The sequence below is a fragment of the Lepus europaeus genome, chromosome 2 (genome assembly GCF_033115175.1).
Source record: "Lepus europaeus isolate LE1 chromosome 2, mLepTim1.pri, whole genome shotgun sequence".
Taxonomy (NCBI): Eukaryota; Metazoa; Chordata; class Mammalia; order Lagomorpha; family Leporidae; genus Lepus; species Lepus europaeus.
Window position 1 is genome coordinate 169,882,680 of NC_084828.1, and position 26,241 is coordinate 169,908,920.

The 26,241-nt window shown below is 45.3% G+C and overlaps 1 protein-coding gene across 6 annotated transcripts in view; it reads right to left on the reverse strand.

Moving 5' to 3' along the window:
- Positions 1-8,390: 8,390 nt before the first annotated feature.
- CLASP2 (cytoplasmic linker associated protein 2) overlaps positions 8,391-26,241 on the reverse strand; it is a 215,516-nt gene continuing 197,665 nt past the window's right edge. For 2 of the 6 annotated variants that reach the window (XM_062215839.1, XM_062215865.1), the window contains exons 33-36: positions 25,698-25,826; positions 20,441-20,647; positions 12,807-12,923; positions 8,399-10,292 (exon numbers count right to left, since the gene is read on the reverse strand). In XM_062215839.1, coding sequence (XP_062071823.1) covers positions 10,206-10,292; positions 12,807-12,923; positions 20,441-20,647; positions 25,698-25,826 — 540 coding nt within the window. In that variant the 3' untranslated portion in view covers positions 8,399-10,205. Of the gene's footprint in view, positions 10,293-12,806; positions 12,924-20,440; positions 20,648-25,697; positions 25,827-26,241 lie in introns of all 6 variants that reach the window. The other 4 variants (XM_062215855.1, XM_062215821.1, XM_062215831.1 and 1 more) reach the window with 4 other exon arrangements.

Consider the following 26,241-nt stretch of genomic DNA (forward strand, 5'->3'; position numbering starts at 1 on the left):
TCCAGCGCCCCAACCTGGACTAGAACCTGGGATACTGGCGCCGCAGGTGGAAGATTGGCCAAGCGAGCCACGGTGCCAGCCACGATGCTCTTCCATGTAGCTGGTTCCTGGTACTCAGTATGAATTCAGATTTATCCCTCTCTCTTAGATAAAGCCCTCACTCTCCTATGCACCTTTTGCACTAAATAAAAACTTAAAATGTAAAAAAATAATAATTTACAAGCTACAAGAACTCAGTCAAGGAGTTGGCACTGTGGTATAGTGGGCTAGACAGCGGCCTGTGCGCCCTGTCCCATACGAGCACTGGTTTGAGTCTCTGCTGCTCCACTTCCAGTCCAGCTCTCTGCTGGGGCCAGGGAAAGCAGTAGAAGATGGCCCAGGTCCTTGGGCCCCTATACCCATGTGGGAGACCTGGGAAAAGCTCCTGGCTCTGGATCGGTGCAGCTCTGGCCATTGCGGCCAATTGCAGAGTGAACCACTGGATGGAAGACCTCCTCCCTCTCTCTGCCTCTCCTTCTCTTTAGATAACCTTTAAGATTATTTAAGCCGAGAGACTTATGTGAGAGAGCTTTGTCATAAAAGCCACTCCCATCATGACACAAGTCCATTCATGATGGATTAGTCCTCATGACCTGCTCACCCTTCAGGGACGGCCCAGCCTTGCAGTAGTTACCATGGCAACGAACTTCCCATGTAACTTTTGGAGGGAAGATTCAAACCACAGGCTGATAATGATACCTTGAGGGCTAGAATAAGAAGTAATGCATCTAAAGTGTTTAGTACAAAACCTGGTGCATACAAAGAACAGCCAGCATCACGCATGTTACATGCTTTCACGCCGAAACATAGATCAACAACCAAAGTCCGCACGTGACAAGGTAGAGAACAATTTGTTTTTTTAGGAGTTTGTTTTGCACGATGAAAAAGTTCTAGAGATCTGTTCATAACGACGTAGTCACAACACAACTGAACCGCACAGAGAAACGTGGTTAGGGGCTGGGCATGTGGCCTACGGGCTAAGATGTCAGTGTCCCTCGCTGGAGTGCCCGGCTCCGCTCCTGGCTCTAGCTTCTTGCTAATGCGGACTGTGGAAGGCAGTGATGATGGCTCAAGTGACTGGGCGCTGCCTTGCAGGTGGGATTTCCTGGATTGAGTTCCTGCTTCTCAAGCTGGGGCCATGGCAGGCAACCAGTGGATGGGAGCTCTCTGTCTCTCTGCTCTCAAATCAGCTTAAACACTTTTTAAATGGCTAAGAGGTAAAATTTTTAAAAGTATTTATTTGATTTTTTTTTTTTTTTTACAGAGTGGACAGTGAGAGAGAGAGAGAGAGAGAGAGAGAGAAAGGTCTTTCTTTGCCGTTGGTTCACCCTCCAATGGCAGCCGCGGCTGGCGCGCTGCAGCCGGTACACCGAGCTGATCCAAAGGCAGGAGGCAGGTGCTTCTCCTGGTCTCCCATGGGGTGCAGGGCCCAAGCACTTGGGCCATCCTCTACTGCACTCCCAGGCCACAGCAGAGAGCTGGCCTGCAAGAGCGGCAACCGGGACAGAATCCGGCACTCCGACCGGGACTAGAACCCGGTGTGCTGGCACCGCAAGGCAGAGGATTAGCCTGTTGAGCCATGGCGCCAGCCCTATTTATTTATTTGAAAGGCAGAGTTACAGGGGCCGGGGGGTGGGGGTGGGGGAGGCAGGCTGAAGCTAGGAACCAGGAGCCAGGAGTCTCTTCTGGGTTTCCCACGTAGGTGCAGGAGCCCAAGAACTTGGGCCATCTTCTGCTGCTTCCCCAGGTGCAGGATGGGAAGTGGAGCAGCCAGGACTTGAACCGGCGCCCATATGGAATGTTGGCATTGCAGGCAGCAGCTTAACCTATCAAATCACAACGCAAGCCCCTGGATGTAAAATTTTTTAATGTTGATTTTCTTCTACTTGAAAGACAGAGTGAGAGTGATATACACACACACCCTGAGAGAAAGTGAGAGAGAGAGAGAGGGAGAGGGAGAGAGAGAGAGGGGGTAGAGAGAGAGGGAGAGAGAGAGAGATCGATCCTTCATCTGCTGGTTTATTTCCAAAATGCCTCCAACAGCCAGGACTGGGCCAGGCTGAAGCCAAGAGCCAGAACTTCCTCCCAGTCTCCCATGTGGGTGGCAGGGGCCCAAACAGCTAAGCCGCCAGCTGCTGCCTCCCAGCATGCATTAGCAGGAAGCTGGATTGGAAGGGGAGGAGCTGGGAGTGATATGGGATGTGGGTTCCCAAGGGATGGCTTAATCTGCTGCAGTGTACCACAGTGCCCACCTTGAGATGATGTAAATTCAATGTTGTTTTTAAATAAAAAATTAAATGCTGCAAATTGCAAATGCAACGCTGAGTCTGTGATGATTAAAATGGAACAGTTCGGGTGTGATATGAACACTGACTTATCCTACAGCCATTTCACTGCATAAACTATTCTCTTTTTAAAGATTTATTGTTATTTGTTTGAAAGACAGAGTCACAGGGAAGGGGGAGGGAGAAGGGGAAAGAGAGGGAAAGAGAGAGAGAGAATCTTCCATTTGTTGGTTCACTCCCCAAATGGCTGCAATGGCTGGGGCTGTGCCAGGCCAAAACCAGGAGCCAGAAGCTTCCTCCAGGACTCCCACATGGGTACAGGGCCCAAGCACTTGGGTCATCTTTCGCTGCTTTCCCAGGAGCACTATCAGGGAGCTGGATTAGAACTGGAGCAGCTGGGATTTGAACCCACATCCAAGTGGGGTGCCGGTGTCGCAGGTGGCAGCTTAACCTATTATGCCACAATGCTAGCCCTGATAACCCAGCCTCTTAACCATTGCCATCACCTCCCTTGGGGAGGTGAGGACATTTGTAGGCCTGATGTAAGTCCCTGTTGTAACAGCAGATGGCAAGGGTGATGATGAGATAAATCCACCTATGGTGTAAGCCTTAAAGGGGGAGGATTTGAATAACAAGGGTCTGAGCTCTGTGCTAAATTTAGAAAAACAAAGATCAGTGATGAAGTTAATGGAATGGACTTTAGGGACAAAAGGAGCAGAAACTGAGAGAGGAAGCAGAGATCAAGATTTCACAATTCCCGCTGTTAGCCCTCAACACAGCTGCTTCCCACCCACATGGGAGCTCCTGGTCCCCAGCTTTGGCCTGGCTCACCCCTGACTGTGGTGGGCATTTGGGGAGTGAACCAGTGGAAAGGAGATCTCTGTCTTTCTGCTTTTCAAATAAATATTAACCTTTTTTTAAAAAAAATATTTTATTTATTTATTTGAGAGGCAGTTACAGAGAGAGGGAGAGGCAAAGGGAGGGAGAGAGGTCTTCCATCTGCTGGTTCACTCCGCAGATGGCCGCAACAGCCAGAGCTGAGCTGATCTGAAGCCAGGAGCCAGGATCTTCTCCTGGTCTCCCACGCGGGTGCAGAGGCCCGAGTACTTGGGCCATCTTCCACAGCTCTCCCAGGCCACAGCAGAGAGCTGGATTGGAAAAGGAGCAACCAGGACATGAACTGGTGCCCATATGGGATGCCGGCACTGCAGGCAGTGGCATTACCCACTACTCCACAGCGCCAGCCCCCAAACATTAACTTTTAAAAATGAGAAAATCTATTCTACAATGTGTCAGTGAGAAGTGAGCTCTGGGTTGCTCACCTCTGTATTCCACGTGTGGAAAGCACATGGATTACCTTTAAACTGGGGCTAGGCACCGCTGGAGACCTGCGCGTGGCAACTGCCATGCTGTAGCGCGGGGTTCCTAAGCTGGGCATTACCTACACTTAGGGCTGGGGAATTCTTAGCCTTGGGGCTGGCCTGTGTACCACAGGCTGTCAGACATCCTTGGCCTGGGCCCACTGCACTCACCGAGTTGTGACAATCAAGGTCTCCATATGTTGCCGACGTCCTGGAGCTGGCAAATTCACGCCCAGGGGAGAGTGGTGCTTCAGAAAGCTAGAGAAGAAAAAGCCAGTTTCTTGCTTTATTGAAGCAATGCAGCTCTGATTCTAAATCTCTCCTCTGACCTAAGCTTGGACAGTTACGCACACTGTAAATTTGGTTTCAGACTAAAACTACCAAAGCCAATTATCAAACCGTATCTTTTTGTATAACAGATTTAGACTCTCTTAACTGGGGGGAGAGGGGGGGAATCCTGTCCTTTATGTGTTTGCTATTAACACCGGAAAAATACGGGGATACCAAGGCAGCAGAGAGCACCCTGGTCACAACAGCTTGCAGGGAGCAGGACAGTCCTGTAGCACTTCCACGTCCACAGGCACAAGAATGCACCTCTCCAGTCACCAGACCCACGCTACGTAGTTACAGCACACAGGCTCCAGGGCTCTCGGACACAAAGCAGGTGCTCAAACATTTAATAAGTGAACAACGGAAACCAGAACTAGGTTAGCAGAGCCGGACGTGTTAAAGAGTTGTCGCAAAAAATACCTCACTTCTCAAGTTTTGATTCTGTAAGCCGATGCTTGAGATGTTAACTCTACTCACACAATTAAAGAAATTCAAAATTTATTCTTTATTTGAGAGAGAGAAAGAGAGAGGGAGCCAGCGAGCGAGCCATACATTCCCTCTGACAGGCTGAGGAGCCGGGAATTCCAACTCGATTCCCACACGGCTGCCAGGGACACAGGTATTTGAGCCATGGCTTCTGCACCTGCGTGGGCATTGGCAGGAAGCTGACACAGAGGCGGAGCAGCTGGGCTTCAACGCCTGGTGCTCTGTACAAGACCCAGAGGTCCAGAGCAGCTTGTTCACCTGCGCCAGTCACCTGCTCCCTAATCACCAGGTTCTTCTGTCCAAGGCTTTGGTCATCCAATCACTTCATTCAGAACTCATTCTTGGAATACCCATTACTCTTTCTTGGGTCATTCTCCCTCCAGCATCTCATGTTCCAGCCAAACCAAGCTGGGTAATTATGGCCAACTGGAGAGACACAAAGTGATAGGTTTAGTTTGAACACGCAAGTTTCAGGGGCAGGCGCTGTGGCATAGCAGGTAAAGTCTGGAGCTGGCATCCCATATGGGCACTGGTTCAAGTTCCAGTCGCTCCACTTCTGATATAGCTCCCTGCTATAGCCTGGGAAAGCAGAAGGTGGCCCAAGTGCTTGGGGCCCTGCACCCACATGGGAGACCCAGAAGAAGCTCCTGGCTCCTGGCTTCGGATCAGCCCAGCTCCAGCTGTTGCAGCCATCTGGGGACTGAACCAGTGTATGGAAGATCTTTCTCTAAATCTGCCTTTCAAATAATAAATCTTTAAAAAAAGAAACTGCACATTTCAAGTACATGCATTTGGCCTTACGTTTAAGGCACTGTTAGGATGCCCACAATGGGGTTGGCACTGTGGTGAGGCAGGTTAAGCTACCACCTGCAATGCCGGCGTCCCCTATGGGTGCCAGCTTGAGCCCAGCTGCTCCATTTCCAATTCGCTCCCTGTTATTGCACCTGAGAAAACAGCAGCAGATGGCTCAAGTCCTTGGGCTCCTGCCACCCATTCAAGAAACCCAGAAGGAGTTCCAGGCTCCTGGCTGCGGCCTGGTTCAGCTCTGGCTATTGCAGCCATTTGGGGAGTGAACCAGAGGACTGAAGATCTCTCTCACTCCTTCAAATAATTTTTTTTTTTTTTACAGGCAGAGTGGACAGTGAGAGAGACAGACAAAAAGGTCTTCCTTTGCCATTGGTTCACCCTCCAATGGCTGCTGTGGCCGGCGTACTGCGGCCAGCGCACCGCCCTGATCCAATGGCAGGAGCCAGGTGCTCATCCTGGTCTCCCATGGGGTGCAGGGCCCAAGCACTTGGGCCATCCTCCACTGCCTTCCCGGGCCATAGCAGAGAGCTGGCCTGGAAGAGGGGCAACCGGGACAGAATCCATCACCCCGACCGGGACTAGAACCTGGTGTGCCAGTGCCGCTAGGTGGAGGATTAGCCTGTTGAGTCACGGCGCCGGCTCAAATAATCTTTAAAAAGAAAAAAAAAGTGCACACACATCAGAATGCCAGGGTTTGGGTCCTGGTTCCACTTTCAGTTCCAGCTTCCTCTAATGCACACCCTGGAAGGCAGCAAGTGATGGTTTTTGGTTTCCTCCAATCCACGTGGGTGATCTGGACTGGGTTCCTGGCTTTTGGTTTCTTCTAGGGACTTGGGGAGTTAACCAGCCAATGGTAATTCTACTCCAGCTCTCTTCCATGGTAACACCTTAGGTGTATCCCTCCTGGCTCACCACTGGCCACACTACAGGACTTGCCGTACTGTGCTCCCCGAAGGCAGGTGTTTGGGTACCTCCTACACAGATAACTGCAGTTAAAGTTAAAATACTGAAGGTCTGGTATATATAACGAAAAGAGAAGAGATCCTGTTGTATTTCAGACCAGGAGTAGTTTAATCCCAGCCATTTAAGCAACTAGTTTACTAGCAATTTCACATGAAAGCTATTTATAGTTGCCGAGTATGAAATAGCTGATTTGCTGATGGGAATATTCAATGACTATCAACCACCCAGGACTACCCTGTATGCATATGATATTATACTTTGTTGCCACTAGAGATTGACTTTTAGAAGATTAAGGAAAAGATTAATAAATCCAAAAGCACTGAATAACCCATACAAGAACTGAAGTATTCAAAATGTCAGCTAATTATAATTAGCTATAATCCTGTCACTCTTCTGGCTGATAAAACTTAATGTTTCCTCACAATTTTTACTATTAAATTAAACTAATTACCTTCATATTCCACAACATAGCATGACTATTTCAAGGAGTAACATTAGAGGTAATTTTTTCTTCAGCTTTTCATTATTTTCCCCAAATCCACAGTAAACCTAACTTTTTACCCGATAGCTTGTATTTTTCACACTAGCTGGATTCCAGGCCTTTCTTTATATGTAGCTGCAAAACAATAAAATGAACTAAAACAAGCAGACATGACGACGAAGACACAAACCTGTCACATCGGAGCCAGTGCCAGGGTGCATCAGGTAAGCCGCTGCCTGCGATGTCGGCATCCCAAATCAAGGCCGGCTGGAGTCCTGGTTGTTCTGCTTCTGAGCCAGCTCTCTGCTAGCCTGCCTGGGAAGCACGGGAAGACAGTTCACGTACTTGGGCCCCTGCCACCCACGAGAGACGCAGAGGCAGTTCTAGCTTCCTGGCTTTGGCCTGGCCAACCCCTGGCCATTGTGGCCATCTGGGAAGTGAACCAGTGGACAAAGAACTCTGTCTCTCCTTGTATAACTCTGCTTTTCAAATAAGTACACAAACCTTTTTTTTAAACCACTTCTCACATACTATGGAGCAATATACTAGTTCTCCAATACTTAAGTAAACAACTCTAAGACAGTCAGTCTTGCCTGATAATAAAATTCCATTGTTTTTACTGTTAAGTCATAGCATAGGGGCTGGCACAGTGGCGTATAGGTTGTCTCTGCCTGTGGCACCAGCACCCCATACGGCACCAGCTGCCCACTTCCAATCCAGTCCCCTGCTGATGTGCCTGGGAAAGCAGCAGAGGACGGCCCAAGCGCTTGGGCCCCTGCACCCACATGGGAGACACTGAGGAAGCTCCTGGCTTCCAATCCATCCAGCTCTGGTCATTACAGCCATTTAGGAAGTGAACCAGCGGATGGAAGACCTCTCTTTCTCTCTTCTCAAATAAATAAATCTTTTATAAAAAAAAAAAAAAGACATAGCCTAATGGTATAGTCATTTTGATCTAAAGTGTGTTAAAATAAAACAGGAAAGCACACAGCAGATTAACTCCACGTTGGAAGCTGAACCATATCTTACTTGGAAGATGCCCAAATTTTATTACAGATTTTGAAACTCAGAAGATACAGACATGCTTTATTACCTGGAATGAGATGCTTTTAGTTTTGAGCAGTGCAGTGAATGAATGACAATGAATTAGTTTGGGAGAGAAAAGTGAGAGGAAAAAATATAAACAACAGTTTTGCAGAATAATTCTTTAATAGCTGACATTGAAGTATGTTTCTAGAATGAACAAGGTAAGGGTGTACTGCCCATGGTGAACTGAATAAGCAATAACTTTATCATAGTCTTGTCAGCTGAAAATAGAGAACTTCAAACATCATCTTTAATGCTTATATAAATTAGCTTTCACCTAGACACTTTAAACCGTACTTTTCTATTACGTTGTTCACCCACTTCTCGAGTGCCTGCTTATTCAATGCCAGGTGCTTCATCCAGAGGTAGAATTATCATTCGGCTTAAGTCACTCTAGTGAACTGTCAACGGTAGTGAAAGCAGAATCCTAAAGCAGAGGTTAAAATTAAACCAACATTTTGATTTAAAATGAATGTAAAACACACCAGCGGTCATGGTGCATAAGCAAGTGTTGAGTTTAAATGTTTATAATGTTTCGATGTTTGTAATGTCTTTTCTTTTTAAAGATAAGCTGTTACATGTACATATGTACACAGCCATCTATACACACTGGACTGTGTGAATCTTTTCTCCCCAGACGCACTTACAAAACTCATGGAACACCACTGCTATGAGACCTTCTAAAGTTATTACACAGCGAGACAGAAAAACAGCTGATACACATGATTAACTTTTCAAGTAATGTTATGTACAGTTTTATTGCCAGTATATGCACAACAGTAAGCGTAGAACTATAAATACACAATGTCATTAACATTAGAAAATAAAACTGTTACAGGTAATGGGGAGAGGGCATAGAGAAACTATTTCCTGCTGCTGAAACAGAAACCAAGGGGGGAGCCTAGGACGAGTCAGCCATTCAGTACTCTTGTCTTCAATTCTTTACATACATTTCTACAAGTTAAACAAAGGAAGTACAGACCATTCTGTAACAATAGCAAATTGCTTCCCTAATAGCTATTTGCCTTTCCAGTCAAATTCACTTTATGTTAGGATTAAAAAAAAATAAAATAAAAGTCAAGGTGAGAAACCATTAGCATCCTGGTTCCAAATGATCTAATTTGGCCTTTCACCAAAACTGGTAATTTTTGAAGTTTTGCTGCACATGAAAAGAACAGGTGTAGCAGAAGGTGATTAAAAACTTTGTTAAAAATTAACAGAAAATCACCTTGAAGTAGTTTTCCAAAAGACACTATAGGCAGCAGTTCAGTTAGAAGTGTCAGCCCTGAAGAGGTAGAGAATTTGAGCGCATTATCTGAAGACAGCCTTGGCACCATCTTCTCTCTCATCAGGATCAACGTTGTCAAGTAAGACAATTTCACGGTCAAAGGAAACCAGGTTCCACCACTGAACAAAAAGGTGCTGGTCGACTCCCATGTCTCAGTAATTGTCTAGTACATGAGAACAGAACACGGCCAAGGACACACACGCACTTGATTTTTTTCTTGTCTGTTTCCATTATCAAGTTTATTCATAAGTGAATCTGATATTAATAAATACAAAAAAAGCATCATTCACAATAAAGATACAAACCAAAAACCCTGCAATGAAACCTTCTCTCTCGTAAGAATCAAGAAAACCACAGGGGGACGATTTGGTGCCGCTTTCTTACGGGATCGTAGAAGGGACACGGCTTTAAATAAAGATGGCAAGATCAATAACAAACAAACAGTATCAGTTTTACAGAACTGGATGATTCTGTAACACTTCTCTCTGAGGTCTTAGTTTTCAAACTACAGATCACCCCGAAGAAGTGGCAACTAATGACACGTGTCACCATCACACCGACAGTGGCCAGCCGAAGCTCAACTTAGTCCTGCACTGTTTCACATCATTTAAGTATTTCTAGCATAGGACATGATACAGAACAAAACTCAAAGTAGCAATAAAAATATTATTCTGCAGTGGAATAAAGGCAAAAGATGTTTTAGACTGTTAACTTTTAAAGCTTTAAGCATTCCTGTTTAACCAGCATTTAAAAAAAATTTATACAATCATAACACTGGCAAAGGTTAACGGGAAGACAAAGAAGTACAAACATGTGAAATGATGAATTAGGTTAAAAATTACCGTGTACTGATCAACTGATGTTAATACTGCTTCTTCATGAATCTGGAATAACTATCGTAAAAGTTACATGCAGACTGAGGACAGTCCTCTGGTACAGAAAGTACAAACAAAACAAAACGAAAAACTAAAACTAGGAAACAATGGTTAAGCTCCAAAAGATGTGTTTGAGAATTCCCTTTCACTGGCGAGGGTAGTCTGTCCTTTTCGGGAGAGACCTGGTCACGCTGATGAGCTTCACTAACTTTGTCCAGGAACGTCAGCAGTGGGGTCAGCTCCTCCAGAGCCTGTCTGTGCACGCTTGATGTAAAGATTCAGTAGCTTCATCTGCAGATGGAAGCCAAACACAGGTCACTGCAACAAGCCGCTGTGAGTGATGAAGACACTCCTACAAAATCACACACATACACGCACACTCTGAAAGATTTAGGCAGGGGATGGGGATTACTGCTGGTAATTAACAATTAGGGAAAAAATCTGTCCTAATTTGTTCATGACTGCTTTATGCCTTTTCAAAAAAGGTTGTAATAACAACACATAAAATGTGAAAGTAAATTTAAAGGAATTCATCATTAAAATAATGGGACAAACATTTGAGCACGATGTGCTATACAATGTGTTAATGGCTTTGCATTCTCTCTGCTACGTCACTCCTAATGTCACAAGGGCGGGTACCAAGTAGGCCAGGGCAGGAATCCAGCTCCCAACATTTTAGCCCACAATGCCGCTGGCATTCTGACAAAAATGCTTTGATTTCCCTGTGTCATTGTGCACTGTTTATCTACAAGATGAGATATTTTACTTTTCTCATCTTATACTATTTTAAAACATTTTTTTCTACCTACCTACTGCCTCTATATGTAACAGTATGACTGGCTATCCAGTATTCTGACCACTTAAATTAAGGTTTGCTTTTTTGAGGTTAACTCTTCTGTTGATAGGAAGTTTTTAACCTGGTGTCAATGGGATTCAGGGGACCACTCAACCTTCTGAAATTACAGGTGAAGTGTTCTGTATATATTTTGGGGTGAGATTTTACCTAAATCTCAAGGTGAGGATACTTAATATAAGATGTGTAGCTGAGCTCATTTTCATTTGTATGCATTTTATTCTGCCTTTTTGCTATTTTAAAAATAATTTGAATATAGTAATGACAATCACAGAATTTTGGGACACTCTTTGAACGAAAGTAAGTTCTTACTGCTAACTGGTTCAAAGGCTGTCATTGAACAATCATAGTTTACCTGCATTCCCTGGCACAAATTACCAAGTGCTGGTAGTACCAATGAAATGAGGAAAACAATTATTTTTTTTAAGTTAAAATTTTAAAAATGTTTCATTTCATTTGAGAGAGAGAGGGAGGGAAGGAGGAAGGGAGAGACAGAAAGAGATGTATTGATCCTCCATCATCTGGTTCACTCCCCAGATGCACACAACCCTATCAGGGCTGGGCCAGGCTGAAGCAAGGAGCTTGGAACTCCACCAGGGTCTCCCTGTGGAACCCAAACACTAGAGCACCATCTGCGGCCTCAGGCAGGAAGCTGGATCAGAAAAGGAGGAGCTGGACGTGAAAGCAGACTCCACATGGGTGTGCGCATCTCAAGGAGAACGTGACCACTGTCCAAATGTGTGCCCTGATTTTGTTAGGTGTCAAGGGCAACCAGAATTCTTATTAACATGCCAAGTCAAGGCTGATTTGAATCTGGATCCTAATAATGAGAATAGAAAAGGAGGAGGATAAATATTTGATTATCAAATTTCTTAAGGAAAAATTATTTAAAAATGTTAAAGTTATCACATATTTTGCGAGATATGATAATCCACGAATATATACCACAACAATTTATTCTTTTTTAAATAAATTTATGTTTTAATCTCCCATTAACTTTTTTTAAGATTTAGTTATTTATTTGAGAGGCTGAGTTACAAACAGAAAGGGGGGGGGGGGAAGAGGAGGGAGAGGGGGAGGGAGAGGGGTCTTTCATCCACTGGTTCACTCCCCAGATGGTTGCAATGGCTGCAGCTGGGCCTATCCGAAGCCAGGAGCCCAGCAGCTTCTTCTGGGTCTCCCACGTGAGTGCAGGGGCCCAAGCACTTGGGCCATCTTCTGCTGCTTTCCCAGGCCATAGCAGGGAGCTGGATCAGAAGTGGAGCAGCCAGGACTCAAACCAGGGCCCATATGGGATGCCAGTGCCACAAGTGGAGGCTTTACCTACTATGCCACAGCACCGGCCCCAACAATTTATTCTTAATTACACAGTCTTTGAGGTGTGGCAGAGGGAAAAGAATGGTTGGTTATTACAAAAAACTAGACACCTGGGTGTTTTCTCTCACAGCCCTCTACCAATCACCTATCAAACTGCTGACTTCACCTGAGTGACAAATGTTAGAGTATAAACAGCTAAAATGCAAAATAGGAACAAGAGAGCAAGTTAGTTACTCAAAGCCTGACTTACTGCCACTGAACAGGGAGCAGGCATTTAGCCTAGTGGTTACGATGCTGGCTGGGTACCCACACCAGAGTACCTGGGTTTGATGCCTGACTCCAATTTCTAACTCCTGCTAATGTAGACTTTGGGAGGTAGTGGCAATGGCTCAAGTAATTGGGCTCCCGTCACCCACCTTGGAAGGATGGACTGTGTTCCCGGCTTCCAGCCTTGGCCGTAGCCACTGTGTGCATTTGCGGAGTCAACCAGCAGACAGGAGCTCCCTGTTTGTCTCACTCTCAAACAGGTATGTTTTTTAAAAAAGCTGAACAACAAACTTACCTTTGACACAACACAGAATTAACATTTGGAATGGACTGTGGTCAGTACATTGGAACAAAGCAGCATGACTTACTTTACTGCCGGTGAGTTGACTGAGATGTGGTTTCAGTTCATCACCAATCACCGCATGAACAGCCACCAGGCAGAAGACACAAGCTTTCCGAACACTGCTCTCGGAGTTATCGTAACCCTAGAGAGAAGAGGCCATTGTTAGCGCTCCGAGCGATCCAAGAAATAACTTTCCAACAGACACACAGGATGCGACTTCTGCCGTACTCAGAGGAGAAGGCTCTGCTGACCTGTTAACCTTGCAGCCTGCTCAGGCACAGCCGGCCCTGCTCCCCTCCTCCCCTCCATCTTCCCAGTGGTGCCCTGCTCTGCTGGTTCTGTTCATCGGACTCTTTTTTTTTTTGACAGGCAGAGTTAGACAGTGAGAGAGAGAGAGAGAGAGAGAGAAAAGCCTTCTGTTGGTTCACTCCCCAAATGGCCGCTACAGGGTGCCAGCGCCGCAGGTGGAGGATTAGCCAAGTGAGCTGCGGCGCCGGCCCAGACTCTCTCTTAGCTTGGTGAGTCGTACACCTCTTCCTCACCCAGACTTCGCTTTGAAGGCAGGCAGCAGCTCCTCGCCACCTGACAGAACCTACATTCTCAGCTGTGGAAGTCCAGGGACTCCTGGAATGAAGGCCTAATTATGCTTCACACCGGTGCCACCGGCCAATACTTTTTTTTTTTTTTTTTTTTTAATTTTTATTTGACAGATAGCGTTAGACAATGAGAGAGAGAGACAGAGAGAAAGGTCTTCCTCTGGTTCACCCCCAAATGGCCGCTACGGCTGGCGCTGCGCTGATCCGAAGCTAGGAGCCAGGTGCTTCCTCCTGGTCTCCCATGTGGGTGCAGGGCCCAAGCACTTGGGCCATCCTCCACTGCCCTCCCAGGCCACAGCAGAGAGCTGGACTGGAAGAGAGCAACCGGCACTAGAACCCGGTACCCCAACTGGGACTAGAACCCAGCACCCATATGGGATTCCGGCGCTGCAGGCGGAGGATTAACTAAGTGAGCCACGGCGCCTACCCCCCTGCCATTACTTTCTCAAGTAACCTGAGTCTACATAAGCGCTTTCCCTGGTGCCTCCTGATTTCCAACACAGAAATCTTGTCTACAAGTATTTCTGAATCAATTATCTGAATGTACGTGTACCTCTTACCTAGGGCAAAATAAGTGTTCATTTCCACTGAAACTCTGACTGCAAAGACATTAAAACATCACCAGATATCCAACCGAGAGAAGTACATTCTTCATAATAAAAGTAATGAAACCAAGCTATACTCATTTTAGTTCCCCCTCGTTATTTCAGAATTGTTTTTCTGATGGAAATGAATTTCCTACATGGACATGATGATCACGAAGTGAAGTGTCCGCGTAGCATTCCCCAGTGTTCTACCCCTGCACTCGTCTACGCTGAAGTCTTATCCGCCCCTCCACATCCCTCCTGCCACATGTTCCCTACTGCAGGTGACGTGGCAGACTGCATGCAGCGCTCAGACACTACGTGCCTGTTACATGACAAGCACAGCCCAGGTAAATAACGTTCAGTGTCCAATCACACAGTCCCATCCTAGAACAGTTACAGAACCTCGTGGCAGGAAGAAGAGACATTACGAAAAGTGGATAGGAATGTCATGGCCAGAAAACACTTGACAGATAAAGGGTTGTAGCAGAGACCTGGAGGATCACAAGAATGAACTGAGCCAAAGAGGGATGCTGCTGAGTGCACCAGACAGACAGAAGTACATGTGCAGTGAGGTCAACGTGAGAGGGAGCCTAGATCAATACTTTCTAAGAATGAAACGGATTTGTTACAGTGGTGTGCACGCTGTAGGAGGAGAAGGCAGGCTGGAGCCAGCTGGGAGAAGTGCAGCAAGATCCGTGGGAGTCCCTGAAGGGCTTTCAGAAGGACATGACGTTAGAGCTGCACTCAGGAGGATGACGAAGGAGAGGTGTCTAACGGGTCTACAGTGGTTTCCTCTGGCTGTGGGGAAATGACCACAAAGCTCAAGCCAGTGTTCCTGTCTTAAGCCAAATCATCCCAGAGCTGTCCCGGTCTCCATGCTGCCTTCTCTACTGTGTGTGCATGTGTTCATGTAACCTCCATTTACCTTTACATGGGCACCTGTCATAAGCACGCAGGGATCACCCTCAAATAACCCAGGATTATCCAATCACTAATTCAATGCAATCCCAAAACATTTTTATAACTTGTCAGTTAGTGGACATTGTATTATTTCTACTTTTTGGCCATTGTGAATGCTGTTGCTATGAACACTGACATATTATTTAAGTATTTGACGACTTTTGGGTATCTATCTAAGAGTAGGACTGCTACCTTCTAGGATAATTTTATGTTAATTTGAGGAACTGCTTTCTACAGCAGCTCCATTCAGCATTTCACATTGATACCAGTAGTGTTTGAACATTCCAATTTCTACATTCTCACCAACACTTGTTATTTTCTGTTCTTTTGATTATAGTCATCCAATGGCATTTCTTTTTATTTTTTTACAGGCAGAGTTAGACAGTGAGAGAGAGAGAGAGACAGAAAGGTCTTCCTTTTTCCGTTGGTTCACCCCTCCCACCAAGTGGCCGCTATGGCCAGCGCATTGCAGCTAGCGCGCTGCGCTGATCTGAAGCCAGAAGCCAGGTGCTTCCTCCTGGATTCCCATGCGGGTGCAGGGCCCAAGCACTTGGGCCATCCTCCCCTGCCCTCCCCGGCCACAGCAGAGAGCTGGACAGGAAGAGGAGCAACTGGGATAGAATCCGGCGCTCTGACTGGGACTAGAACCCAGGGTGCTGGCGCCACAGGTGGAGGATTAGCCTGGTGAGCTGTGGCGCTGGCCCCAATGGCATTTCATTGTTTTTGATGTGCATTTCCTCAATGACTAATAATACCAAGAAGTTTTTTCATGTTCTTATTGGCAGTTTGTATACCTTTGAAAAAATGTCTAATCAAATCCTTTGCTTATTTTAAAATTATTTATATATATTTATGTTAGAAGAGTTCTTTACATTTGTTCTGGATAGTGGGTTTTTATCAGACATATAATTTGTAAAATTTTCATCACATCATTGATAATGTCCTGTGATTATAAATAAAAGTTGTTAATTTTGATGGTGTCCAATGGTCACCTTTTCTTTTTGTTGATGCTTTTGGTATCATATCTGCCAACCCAAGGTCATAAGGATTCATTGCTATATTTTCTTCCAAGAATTTTATAGTTTTAGCTCCTAGATTTAGGTGACTGATTCACTTAATTTTTGTGCCCAGTGTGTGGACACTGAAGTTTCTCTGTTATCTCAGCAGTCAGCAAGCCTGAGAGATTTCCTTAAATGCTTGGAGCAAAAAACAAACAAAAAAAATTAAAACAAAAGCAAAAACTCTCCCACTCTCTGCAGACTAACTATTGTATTGTTTCCCTTTGTCCCATCAAGCTGCACCAGGATAGTGGGTCACCCAAAGGCTGGTGAGCAGGAGGAATGGCATGCAGTTAAATAACTTTGTTACTGGATTTAAGCAGCCTCTCCTTCATTAAGCACTCCCTTAGCTGCTGGACATTTTGATTAGGCCCTGGAGTTCTGAAAAAGTTGATTCTATCCATTTTTGCTTCTATCTAGTGTTTACTTCAGTGAAGGGATCAATTCTAGGAGCTCCCAACTCTGCCATCATCTGTGAAATTCCTTGAGCTTATTTTTACATATGGTATGGGGTAGAGGTTCAATTTTATTCTTCTGCATGAAGCTATCCAGTCATCCCAGCACCAGGTTAAAAACACCATTATTTCCCCCTAAAAATTGTGATAATCAGCAAACTGTAAATGTGAAAGCTATTTTTGGAATCCATTCCAAGGATCTATAAGTCTATCTTTTTTTTTTTTTAAGATTTATTCATTTATTTGAAAGGCAGATTTACAGAGAGGCAGAGGCAGAGAGAGAGGGAGAGAGAGAGAGAGAGAGAGAGAGAGAGAGAGAGAGAGAGAGAGAGAGAGAGAGGTCTTCCATCCACTGGTTCACTCCCCAGTTGGCTGCAATCGGTGCTGCAGAGCTGCACCGATCCGAAGCCAGGAGCTAGGAGCTTCTTCTGGGTCTCCCACTTGGGTGCAGGGACCCAAGGACTTGGGCCATTTTCTGCTGCTTTCCCAGGCCATAGCAGAGAGCTGGACTGGAAGTGGAGTAGCCAGGACTCAAACTGGTACCCATATGGGATGCAGGGACTGCAGGTGGCGGCTTTATCCGCTACGCTACAGTGTTAGCCCCATAAGTCTATCCTTGAATAGTACCACACTGTCTTCATTGCTAGCTTTGCAGTATATTTTGAAATTGGTCCTCCAATTTTGTTCTTTTTCACACTGACTGCTGAGACCTTACTAACATTTCTAACAGTCGTTAACCTCTTTTCCCTCCTTCATGAATGACACTACTTTATGGAAAGAATTTGGTCATTTTTCTTGCAGAATATCCTATATTCTGAGTTTGATCTGACATATCAGTAAGATGCAACTGAACATGTTTCTCTATGCTTTGCTGCAGGATTCCCTCTTCTTGTTATTTTAAAAAATATGGCTTTGCTGTAGTATTGCTATGATGTTCAGTTTACTCTCCCAAGGGAATTTTCCTAAACGAGGAGCTCTCTCTGGAAGGGAACTGCTCCAAAGTGTTTCTGAGAGCCCTGAAGATCCCGGCCATCCCAGCGTGGCCAGGCCTTTCTGCAGTACCTCTTGACTTGCAATTTCTTCTCAGCTATGTACACAGGGCCACTTCTTAGTGCGAGGACCCCTCTCATGGGTGAGCGCTTGGGTGACTCTCTGGCTCCAGGGTCTTGACCAAGTAGCCTCTGACTTTTCTTTATATTTTCTCATCCTACTGAGACCCAAAGGGAGACCTGCTGCTGCTAACCACGTGCTCATGTTTCTGCAGTTTGCTGGGACACCTGTCTAGTTTCATTGAGGATGTTTTTCATCTGTTTTAAATGCAACTTTACTTGCTCAGTGAGATAACTTTTGGTGAGAAAATTTAGAAGGATGCAAAAATTCTAGTGCCACTGCTTTCTTGCCTCTCATTGTTCTGGTCTTAATATGAACCTCTATCTCCTAATTTTAATAATTTACAGCAAAAGATGAAAATGTTACTGTTTAAATGTAATAGAGTTCTTGTGCTTTTCTAAAAATATAAACTATTTTAATATACATATTTTTACTTCTGTTTTTCACCATTTATTTATCCTATGCATGTACACCTATTTGACTTAACATTTATTTACTTTCTAACACAAAGCAAGAAATGGTTGAGCTGAACTCTTTATTGTTAAACAGAACAAAGCACCTTGACCTTTAAGGAGGTCTATTAACTTGAGCATTTTCAAGGGCCCTAGCAGGCATCTCAGCAGGGTGGTTTTCACTGAGATCTCTCAGGGTAACACGGAGCTGGGCTTTCTTACTGTTTATTCACATGACAGCTTGGTAAATGGTAAAGTCTGAATGATAAGCGGATCTCTTCCAAACACAGCTGTCTGAGATAGCTTCATTTCTGGAAAGCGGATCATGATGAAAACCTTCCTAAGTGTGTGACTTGCTCCAGCGTTATTTTGGCACGTGAGAAGGGCAACAGTCATCCTTGTGCAGTCTTTCATAACAAGTACCTGGACTGAGGCATGAGAGCTTTCTTCTCGGCCATCCCCCTGTAGTGAGGTGGTGCCCTGTGCTCAGTGCACAGGTGAGATATACACCTATCTAACCGTAATCTGAGCTGGCGACAGCCTTCTCACTTTCTGCCCAATGCATCACACTGCACTTTTAGCCCGAGTGGCTACACATCTCCCCGTGCAATTCCAGCCTGGTTTATGGCTTGCTCCTCCTGGTGGTCCTCCAGCCTCAGTAGGTGCCAGGAGTACAGCGGGTAGAAGGTGGCACCAAGCAGGAACACGAGCACCGAACACGAGCGCAGTGTGCAGATCCTGGGACAGGGTGTGAAGCTGAGGGCTGCGACTCACTGAGCGCCCACACTCTCAGAAACTCTGCCACTGGCTTGCTGGATAGCGATCTAGAATCCTTGGGCTTTTCTGACATGTAAGATATGTTTTCCCAACAATCACGTATGCTGTAAGACTACACAAAGCTAACATCAGAGAAGTAAGTTTTTAAGAATTCAAAGCCACAACGGCCCTTTATTAGTATCCTTAGATTGTAAACATTTACGCGGTACCCATTACATGTACAGCGTGTACTCATCAAACTTACTCTCCTCAGTACCAAAGCACTGAGACTTGGATCTTCTCTCAGGACCTCACCATGGACTTCACAAAGGACATACACACAAAGAAATGGGTGATTAATTCTCTTTAGGAGGGATTTTAATATATATATATTATATGATCTTAAAATTATGTTCTAGAATATTATTTATTCAATGGGGAACATTCACAATATATAGTTAAGCTAATTAAAGCATGTTACAAAGTATAATCCCATTTTGTCAAATGGGGGCAGTGCTGTGTTACAGTGGGTTAAGCTGCTGCCTATAGAGCTGGCATCCAATATGGGTGCTGGTTCATGTCCCTGCTGCTCCACTTCCGATCCAGCTCCCTGCTGATGTGCCTGGGAAAGCAGTGGAAGATGGCCCAAGTGCTAGGACCCCTGCCACCCAGGTGGGAGACCCAGATGAAGCTTCTGACTGTTGGCTTCAGCTTGGACCAGCCCTGGCTGTTGCAGCCATGTGGGGAGTTAACCAGCAGATGGAATAACTTACTTTCTCCGCCTCTCCCTCTCTGTAACTCTGCCTTTCAAATAAATCTTAAAAACATGGGTTTGTGTGGACAGACAAAAACAGAGCACGTCTGTGACTATAAATTGGTATAACCACTTTGGAGAGCAATCTGGCAACATCTCAAAACTCCAGTTCTAGAAGTATATGAAGTATAGGAAGCTATTACAAGGAAGTTTGTTGCAATATTTCCTTAATTAAAAAAAAGAGGAAACAACCCAAATACTCATCAACAGATAAACAAACTGTGGAACATACTTAAGTGGCATATCATTCAGTTAAAAACAAACAAACTAGAATGAATGTATATAGGTACTACAAACGTTCATGGACAATGGAATTAAAAGATAAATTCCTTTTGGGGTAAAAATCTCTGAAGTCCATGCAGGTTTTGAAGTACCCTCATATATATGAGTACATCCCTAATTTCTCTCCTTGCTGTTGTGAAATTCTGATACCCGTGACGACACTGATGCACGCTGACAACACCATGCTAGCTGAAATAGGCCAGACACAAACGGACAGATGCTGTGTGATTCCACTTACCTGAGGAACCTAAAACAGGAAAATTTTAGAGACACGAAGGCAGGGGCTACTAAGGGCTGGGACGCAGCAGGGGACTGGAAGTTAGTGCTTACTGGTACAGAATTTCAGTGTGGAATAATGACAGTTTCAGATACGGACAGCAGTGGTGGTTATGCAACAGTGTGACGTCTGTTTAATGCCACTAAATTCTAACTTTCACACCAACCTGCCTGCACCTATACCCAGAGAGTTACGGAGTTTTTGTTGTGAAAATCAGAGGCAGGAAGGCTTGCACATGCCATTAGGAATGCCTGGAGAGTGTCTCAATAACCCCTGACATGTCTGTTCATCCTTCCAAGCTTGACTGCTTACCTGTATCAGACCTGGCATAATTTCTGGCAGAAGCAGGTTAAGGGTTTCCTTGGACACTCTCTCTATCACTTTTGTCTGCATTTTGATCGCAGCCAGGTTAATTGGGTAATCCGCAGTTTGGATGATGGGACAAAGCACTTTGATGCATTGCTCTGGGCTAATGGAAGTGGCCAGTACTGATGCAGCTTCCTCAGCAGATCTCACCACCTGAAACAGATGAAGTCAGGAAGTAGTTTTTTAAACGTCACACTATGTCTCAGATGTATAAACTTCATGAAGCATTTACCGTGACATCTGGGATTTGCTTTGCAAAGACAGGCAAAATGTCCACAGCTGTTGAAGCCAGTTGATGGATACATGGGGCTTTATTAAGTTCTCTCTCCCTTCGTTTGTGTTCTTTTGTTGTTGGCTACAGCCATTTTTCCTTTTTAAAAAGATTTTATTTACTTATTTGAGAGATAGAGTTACAGACAGTGAATCAGATTGAGAGAGAGAAAGGTCTTCCTTCCACTGGTTCACTCCCCAGATGGCTGCAATGGCCGGAGCTGTGCTGAACTGAAAACAAGAGCCAGGAGCCAGGAGCTTCCTCCCAGTCTCCCATGTGGGTGCAGGGGCCCAAGCACTTGGGCCATCTTCTACTGCTTTCCCAGGCCACAGCACAGAGCTGGATTGGAAGAGGAGCAGCCGGGACTAGAACCTGCGCCCATATAGGATGCCAGCACCGCAGGCAGAGGATTAACCTACTGCACCATGGAGCCGGCCCCTGGCTATAGTCATTTTTAAAATCTAACCATGGGCCAGTGCTGTGGCTCAATAGGCTAATCCTCCGACTGCGGCGCCGGTACACCGGGTTCTAGTCCCGGTCGGGGCACCGGATTCTGTCCCAGTTGCCCCTCTTCCAGGCCAGCTCTCTGCTGTGGCCCGGGAATGCAGTGGAGGATGGCCCAAGTGCTTGGGCCCTGCACCCCATGGGAGACCAGGAGAAGCACCTGGCTCCTGCCTTCGGATCAGTGCGGTGTGCTGGCCGCAGCGTGTCGGCCACAGGGGCCATTGGAGGGTGAACCAACAGCAAAAAGAAGACCTTTCTCTCTCTCTCTCTCTCTCACTGTCCACTCTGCCTGTCCAAAAAAAAAAAAAAAAATCTAACCATGGCCCCGCTATCCTGGGATGTAGAGACTCTAAACCCAGACTGAGATTTGAATGGAGCCCCTGCACTGGATTCCCTCCACTCCACAAGTCCTTGTTTCACAGGAATAGGAAATAACATTTCATTAAGGTGGTATCAAAAAGTTAACAAACTATCTCCCCCCCTTTTCCATTTATTTATTTTTTTGGTCCATTGAATCATTGTTATTTGTATGTATATGGGTGCTTCAAAAAATTTGTGGAAGGAACCGGCACTGTGGCATAGTGAGTAAAGCTGCCGCCTGCAGTACCGGCATCCCACATGGGTGCTGGTTTCAGTCCTGGCTGCTCCATTTCTGATCCAGCTCTCTGCTATGGCCTGGGAAGGCAGTAAAAGATGGCCCAAGTCCTTGGGCCCCTGCACAGTATGGGAGACCTGGAAGAAGCTCCTGGCTCCTGACCAGGGCAGCTCCGGCCATTGTGGCCATCTGGGGAGTGAACCAGCAAATCGAAGACCCTTCCCCCCCCTCCATAACTCTGCCTTTCAAATAAATACATCTTTTTAAAAAAAGCTTGTGGAGGGCTGGCGCTGCGGCTCACTAGGCTAATTCTCCACCTACGGCGCTGGCACCCCGGGTTCTAGTCCCGGTTGGGGTGCTGGTTCTGTCCAGGTTGCTCCTCTTCCAGTCCAGCTCTCTGCTGTGGCCTGGGAAGGCAGTTGAGGATGGCCCAAGTGCTTGGGCCCTGCATCCGCATGGGAGACCAGGAGAAGCACCTGGCTTCTGGCTTCGGATCAGCGCAGCGCGCCGGCCGTAGTGGCCATTTGGGGGGTGAACCAACGGAAAAAGGAGGACCTTTCTCTCTGTCTCTCTTTCTCACTAACTCTGCCTGTTAAAAAAAAAAAAAAAAAAAAAAAAAAAAAAAAAAAAAAAAGCTTGTGGAAGATGGAACTAAAGCATTTATTTTGGTGTAAAAATTTCTGAAACCATGCAGTTTCAAAGTACCCTCATATGAAAGAGTATATCCCTAGAAAAAGGATCCCAGAATCTTCTCTGGTGTGTTTTTGTCTTGTTTCTTTGTGGCCCATGATACCAGCTGAGGACATCAATAAGAGGGGTCTTCAAAAAGTTAATGAAAAATGTGTATGAAAAACTCTAAGTGGATTTCATGGTTTCTTTTTTTTTTTTTAGTACGAAAGTAAGCTTATCTTTTTATTTTTTTTTTGACAGGCAGAGTAGACAGTGAGAGAGACAGAGAGAAAGGTCTTCCTTTGCCGTTGGTTCACCCTCCAATGGCCACTGCAGCCAGTGCGCTGCAGCCAGTGCATTGTGCTGATCCGAAGCCAGGAGCCAGGTGCTTCTCCTGGTCTCCCATGCGGGTGCAGGGCCCAAGCACCTGGGCCATCCTCCACTGCACTCCTGGGCCACAGCGGAGAGCTGGCCTGGAAGATGGGCAACCAGGACAGAATCCGGCACCCCAACCGGGACTAGAACCCGGTGTGCTGGCGCCGAAGGAAGAGGATTAGCCTATTGAGCCGCGGTGCCGGCCTCAAAGTAAGCTCATCTTTTAATTCAATTTTCTATGAACTTTTCGACGTTTTCTCATACAGTCAAATCAAACTGATAAAATGGGAGATTATTCTACCATTTTTCTACATCTTTACATCAGATCTGAGGCTGGGGGCTGGTGCTGTGATATAGTCACATCCAGTATGGATGCCAGTTCAAGTCCTGGCTGTCCACTTCCAATGTAGCTCCCTACTAACGTGCCTGGGAAAGCAATGGAAGTGCTTAGGCCCAGCCCAGCCCCAGCCATTGTAGACATTTGGGAAGTGAATCAGTAGGAAGATCTTCCTAGCTCTCTGTAACTCCACCTCTCAAAGGAAGAAATAAATAAATCTTAAAAAACAAAAACAAAACAAAGCAAAAAAAACCCCACACACCAAAACATTGACACTGATCATTTTCACTAGTTTGGCCTGCCTGTGAGGTTCACAATTCAGTGAGCTCTGTGATCATCAACAGTGTTAAATTTTCCGAAGTGCCCACGCTTCACCACCGTGGTTAGGAACCGGACAAAGACTTTGGAGCATGCAGTTCTAAGAGCCTGGCATTGCTGACACTCTTGAGAGCAGCATCATGGTGCCATGGAAAATGGCACGAAGAGGTATTTCCTCTTCCACTCATAATGATCTTCTTTCCTTCTGTATTGGTTTTGGGGAGGGCAAAACACTGGTTTTACAATGAAAAGAAGTTGTGGATGTCATCTTACTAGAAGCAGTAGTCTCTAAAGTGGGTCATAAAAATATATAAAAGTAATTGCTTTTTATGTTAGTTTGGCAGTATTTTAACTTATAATCTCAACTAGTAAAAAGATGCTTTGAAAGCTATAGTGGAAAATATACTGGCAGTCAGAAGATTCAGGGCTAATATCAGCTGTAACACCTTAGGAATGTCAATTGTATATATTTTTCTTTTTTTTAAGATTTATTTATTTAAAAAGCAGAGTCACAGAGAGAAAGACAAAGAGAGAGGTCTTCCATCCACTGGTTCACTCCTCAAGTGGCCACAATGGCTGAAGTTGGGCCACTCCTAAGCCAGGAGCCAGGAGCCAGGAGCCAGAAGCCAGGAGCCAGGAGCCAGGAGCAGGAGCTCTTCTGGGCCTCCCATGTGGGTGCAGGGATCCAAGGACTTGGGCCATTCACTGCGGCTCTCCCAGGCACGTTAGCAGGGAGCTGGATAGGAAGTGGAGCAGCTGGGACTCCAACTGGTGCCCATAAGAGATTCTGGTGTCACAGGCAGCAGCTTTACCTGCTGTGCTACAGTGCTGGCCCCAATTTTATATTTTGAAAATAGAAATACAACAGGCCAACAGGAGTTATTTGGGCCAGATGGTGGATATCCAATTAGCAAATATCAGACACTGTTTTCATTTTTATTAATTTTTTTTTATTTTACTTTTTGACAGGCAGAGTTAGACAGTGAGAGAGAGAGAGAGAGAGAGAGAGAGACAGAGAGAAAGGTCTTCCTTTTTTCCATTGGTTCACCCCCCAAGTGGCAGCTATGGCTGGAGCGTTGCGCTGATCCAAAGCCAGGAGCCAGGTGCTTCCTCCTGGTCTCCCATGGGGTGCAGGGCCCAAGGACCTGGGCCATCCTCCACTGCATTCCTGGGCCACAGCAGAGAGCTGGCCTGGAAGAGGGGCAACCGGGACAGAAACTGGCGCCCCGACAGGGATTAGAACCTGGTGTGCCGGCGCCGCAGGTGGAGGATTAGCCTAGTGAGCCAAAGCACTGGCAGACACTGTTTTTAAATCTTCAGTGAGATGCTATGAATGTGCCATTATTAAACCCTAACTGGATTAAAAAAAAAATGAAAATTGCCTAAAAATCGAGATAGATTTAGATGTTATGATTCATTTTCCTATCAAATCTTTTAAAAAAGCAAGTCATGCTGACAGGTTCAATTTCTTTCAACAGACATTTTCATAGGCAATATACTATTTAACATAAACATCAGTGATTCCCTGTCTTCATTAGTTAGCAAAACAATCTAATTTTTACTGTGAAATGGAATGCAAAAGTATCAAGTAGAAAACTAAAAGTGAGGGGCCACTGTTGTGGCATAGTAGCTTAAGCCACCACCTGCCATGCTGGCATCCCATATGAGTTCATATGGCTGCTTCAAGTCCTGGCTGCTCCACTTCTATTCCAGCTCCTCGCTAATGTGCCTGGGAAGTTGTAGGAGATGGCTCAAGTGCTCGGGGCCTGCCATCCACTTAGGAGACCCAGATGGAGGTTTGAGGATATAGGCTTCGGCCTGGCCCAGCCCCGGCACTAGTCATTGAGGCCATCTGAGCCAGCAGACATTAGATTTCTCTCTCTTCCTCTCTAACTTTGCCTCTCACGTAAATAAATCAGTACATATTAAAAAAAACAAGAAAACCAATAACCAAATGAAGTAGAAAATGATAAATTATTTCCTACAGCTGGTCTATTTCAGGGGAAAGGTCATGATGTTATTACCATAATTCATTCAACAAAGAAATGACGAATAAGGGTACGTTTTATGTAGCATTCACATTTCATGAAATAAAATGAGAATAGAATATGAATTTAACTGCCAGGCAACTCACCTCCTTATGAGGATCTTTATGGGCTTCCAGTGTTTTCATTACAGTCAGTTCTGCATAGTTTTTAAATCTTGCTGGCTGATGCCTCAGGATTTCTCTCAAAACCTTTAACGCCAAGGCCCTGATTGTTGGCTAAGAAGGAATATTTAAATATTTTTAATACTTTGGGTTGAAGAAAATCTTTAACATTTTCAATTTCTGTAACTTAAGGGTCTTAACGGGGGAGCTGCAGACAACTGCATAAAATACACAGTATATTATATACTGATATTTTCACATCTCTAGCAGAAAATCTATATCATACTTCTTGATTTCTAGGAAGTAAAGAACCAATTATATTTTGACCATAAAAGGAAGTTTTGTTTTTAATTTAAATATGAAAACTAATTTAAAATATGAAAAACTAATGCCCTGGACTTCCCTGCAACCTTTCATTCTTCCTGCTCTCAGCTGCTCAGAACTGTGGAGCTACTTCGTTTAGAAGAAAAAGTACTTTAATATGAAAATTTCATGCAGAAAGCAGCAGTGAAATAGACTTGTTTTCCCA